At 48.2% G+C, this 4,296-nt stretch overlaps 1 protein-coding gene across 1 annotated transcript in view; it reads left to right on the top strand.

Moving 5' to 3' along the window:
- ADCY1 (adenylate cyclase 1 (brain)) overlaps positions 1–4,296 on the top strand; it is a 274,296-nt gene that overhangs the window by 160,862 nt on the left and 109,138 nt on the right. The window contains exon 8 of the mRNA XM_006832260.1: positions 641–796. Coding sequence (XP_006832323.1) covers positions 641–796 — 156 coding nt within the window. The remainder of the gene's footprint in view (positions 1–640; positions 797–4,296) is intronic.

The following is a 4,296-nucleotide window of genomic DNA, read 5'->3' on the forward strand; positions in this document are numbered from 1 at the left end:
TGATGAACTTGACCTACACCTATGGATGCAGTAGCTCAAAAGAGGGAACAAGTCCTTACAGCAAGAATCATTCCCACCCGCTCCACACACAGAGTAGACAGGGATGGGCAACTTGGACATTGGCTACCCAAAATGGGGGGCAGGGGAGTACAAAGGCAAGAAGTGATTAGCTTACAAGCTTTCAAGAGGGAACCTAGATCCAGAGGGCCTGGAGGAAGGTAGAATCTCCAGTGAGTAGTATTCAATCTGACTAGGCGGGGCTGATGCAATGAAATGCAGACAAGAAAAGACAAGAGTCTTACCTGACCAAGTTCCCAGTCCCCCTCAGTTCAGTTCTAGGACCCAAAGGCATCACTGTGTTTCTCAGCAGCATTTAGTGCAGTTTGGGAATTGACTGGCGTGAACTATCGGGGTTTCCAGTTTCTTTATGGTCACGTGTTTAACATGCACAGTGGTGTTTAGGTCTTTAGGTTTGGGGTGCTGATGTGTGGCTTCCCTGCTGACACCTGAGGGGCTGGCTTGAGGCCCCCAAAATGCCTGCTGGCCATGAGCCCATACTGCCAGGAGCACAGTGTTCCCAGCAGAGAGTCGATGCATGCTCTCTTCACGATGTTTCTGTTGGCCTGTTCTATGTTTGCAGATATTTCCAGGACTGATCCTCTCAGATATAAAACCAGCCAAGAGGATGAAATTCAAAACAGTCTGCTACCTGCTGGTGCAGCTCATGCACTGCAGGAAGATGTTCAAGGCCGAGATCCCCTTCTCCAACGTCATGACGTGTGAGGACGATGACAAGGTAAGAGAGCTCAGTGATGTCCCCTTCACACCTGCACTCCTGGGCCCTCATGGATCCTGCTTATTGTTGTTGTTAAGTGCTGTTGAGTTGATTCCGACCCTTAGTGACCCTGTAGAGCAGCTGGTGAGCTTGAACTGCTGACCTTGCAGTTCAAACGGCTTTGCAGTTTGGCGCATTAACCCACAGCGCCACACCAGGACTTCATGGATCTTGCTTAGCCTCCTTGAAAGTCTCCAGAGATGCTCTCTCCAGACTCTTCTGGAAAAACATTCAATATTTCAACATCTGGGTAGTTGGGTTGTCTGATCTGAGAACACTGGCTCTTCTGGGTGTTCTGAAGCATGTGGGGAACTTGTGGCTTCCTGCTGCCCTTCAAAGTGTGGCAGTGCAGGTCATGGGAGGTGCCCACATCGAGTAAATCATCTCACATTACGTAGAGCCACACCTCCTAGATTTATTGAATTGATGGAAGTTTCTCAGTATAAGAACCTATGAAGCTAACATCCTTGGAACTAGCATTTGGAAATTCTCTAGAGATGAATTGTCCTTCCCAGTGCAATCTAAGGTCGTTGGTGTGCTCCGTCATTAGGAAAGGAAGAAACAAGGAACGTGGTTGGTCTTCACCTGCTCTGGGCCGGGTCCCTCCTTCAGCGCTGTGTGCCCTTAGCGTCTTCCTCACACTCACCTCTGTGGGGCTTACTTGGGTCTCCTACTTTTCTCCTCAGATGGACTACTTAGGGTGACACAATTTGGGGGCTGCCCTCCTGCATGTTCCTCCAAGTTTTCTGATGAAGGGCAATCTCTGCCAGAGGTTAGGTTTCTGGGGTGGAGAGGAGGAGGCCCAGGCATAATGGTGGCATTTGAAGGGTGAGACCTGTGGGATCTTGAGGGTGGTGAGGGGAGGCGGGGCAGGACACATTACTGAGGTGAGGGCTGTGGAAGGCTAAGGAAGGCATCTTGGTTTGCTAGTGCTACTATCTCAGAAACACCACAAGTGGGTACCTTTAGCCAGCAGGAACTTACTGTCTTACAGTTTAGGAGGTTACAAGTCTGAACCCCGTGTGCCAGCTCTAGGGGGAAAGTTCAGGAGGAAGGTCCTTTCAGTATTTGTGGTCCCCGTGGTCCTTAGCCATCCATGCAGCTTGGCATCAGTATCTCCCTGGGTCTAGGAGGTTCCCAGCACAGGGATTCTAGGTCAAAAGGACATGCTCTACTCCCAACTCTTCCTTCTTGGTGGAGGTAGGACCTTCTTCTCTTCTTGTTTCTCTTTCCTTTGATCTCTTACCATCAAAGGTAATGCAGGAAACTCCCCTTATCCCTGAGCAGGGCTGTGACCTGGTTAAATGCTGTTGCATCTCACCCCAATCCACTTACAACTGATGGCTTACTCGCATCAGAACACATCACCATTACCTAACTGTTCAATTCTGTCATTACAAAGCTTCTAAACCACTGTGAATTCTATCCCAGCCAAATTGAAGCATAATTTGGGGGAACACTTCAATCCATGACAGAAGTTAAACCACTAGAAGGGGCAGCCAGGTGGGTCAGAGGGATTTTCAATGCCCTGAGCAGTTGGGGTCATCATCCTCTGACAAACCGTGTAACTGGCAAAGTGGATTACATTGGATGGATGTGGTTTTTCTGGATCCACACAGAAAGGTAGACTGTGGCTGGGATTTATCCTGGGCCACGTCCCTACTGTGCTTGGAGCCTTGCATCCAGGCTCTAAGGCATTATGGGTCAGATCTCAGAAGGAGGTAGCATGAGTCTCTTTCCTGACTTCCACAATTCCCTTCTCAAGTAAGTGTCTCTTCTAAGGAAGACTTTAGCCTGGACCAGGAAAGATATCCTTCCTCAGGATAGTCTGAAAGTATGAGCCACCAGTAGACTGTTGTGGACCTTGTCCATGCAGGTGTTCCTTGCAGCTCTGCTGTTGGTCCCTGGCAGTGTTGTTCCTCGTAGCTGTGTGTACTGTGTGCCCCATCCACACAAGACCCATCTGTCATGCCAAGATTGTTTTCCCACTTGAAATAGAGCTAGAAAGCCCCTTGGTAATGGTTGGCACTGTGACAACACAGCCACGTCTGAGACTGAAAGCTTTTGCTCATAGAAGCAGATGGTAGCCACTACATGGTGTCTGGACCAGGAAGGAAACCAGGGCTCTGGGTGGGTCTCTCCATCTCAAAAGGGAAGAACCCTTGTCTATACTCTCAGGCCCTTTGGGGCAGGTTGAGATCACGTGCCATGCCCAGTGGCAAAGTGTTAACCCTGAACCTCCCATGTGGAAGATGAGGGCTCCGTCTCCATCCTGTTCTGTCTCCCCCACCCTCTCTGTGCAGTTTAATTGCAGTTGACTAAATGCATCTTCAGACTCCTGGTATGGCGCTGTAGGACCAGCACTGGACTGCGAACCACAAGGTCAGCCGTTCACACCCACCAGCAGCTCCTTGGGAACCCTAGTTGGAATCCATTCGAGCGGTTAAAAACAACAAAATGAATCTTCACTCTTTGCTGGTTTACAATTTTGTAAATGCCACTCAGAGCTGTGCTGCTTTTATTTTCTGCAACAAAAAAGAGAAAGATTTTGTACGTTTTTGCTACTTTGTTATTCTATGTATTTACCAGCAATCCAAGCCAGAATCCCCCCCCCCCCTGGAAAGTGGCTGCTTTGGAGACTTTTGACCTGCCTCAATCTGTACCCCTGAGCCATGGGAAAGGCTTGTGATACGCCTGCCTTTCACAACCTTTTGAGAGTTTCTGGGTTTTGACTATCCCCTGTGGTAGCCTTTTGTTTCCTTATCTTGCATTTATGCCTTTATTTGACAGAATATGCCTTCCAGAAGTTTACTCTGGAAGGGCATAAAGGAGGAAAACACTGGGAACTGCCCGTGTAAACACCTGTCAAGGGTACTAGGTGGAGTCCAGGTGTGGCACTGTGGGCTAATGCGCAGGACTGTAAAGTCTGTTTGAACCACAAGGTTGGTGGTTCAAGCTCACCAGCCACTCCTCAGAAACCCTATGGTTGCTATGGGTCTGAACTGACTCAATGGCCTTTAACAACAACAACAGGATACAACAACATAAAAAAATACAACAAACAGATGCTTTTTCTCCCTTGGTCAGCTTCACTTCACTGTGCTAAGAACAGTTCCGTGCCATTCTAAATCCTGGTCCTTTGACGTAACATTTTTGTTTGGTTTCGCTCTCAAAAAGCTTGTAAAACTACTCTTTGTAGCCACAGTTCTGAAATGGTATCATGATGTAGTTTTATTTTCATGCTTTGTGACAGGAACCTGGTGGGACCCAGAGGTGTCTACTTCTGGAAGTTTTCAAGAATTATATTGTTAATTCTTATATTTCATTTTTGGGATCCCCACCCTCTGGAAATTTTGATGATATAGGTGTTGTTGTTGTCAGGTGCCATCGAGTCGGAACCGACTCATAGCGACCCCATGCACAGCAGAAGGAAACAATGTTCGATCCTGGGCCAACCTCAC

Source organism: Chrysochloris asiatica, unplaced genomic scaffold (assembly GCF_000296735.1).
Source record: "Chrysochloris asiatica unplaced genomic scaffold, ChrAsi1.0 scaffold00006, whole genome shotgun sequence".
In the NCBI taxonomy this organism is placed as follows: domain Eukaryota; kingdom Metazoa; phylum Chordata; class Mammalia; order Afrosoricida; family Chrysochloridae; genus Chrysochloris; species Chrysochloris asiatica.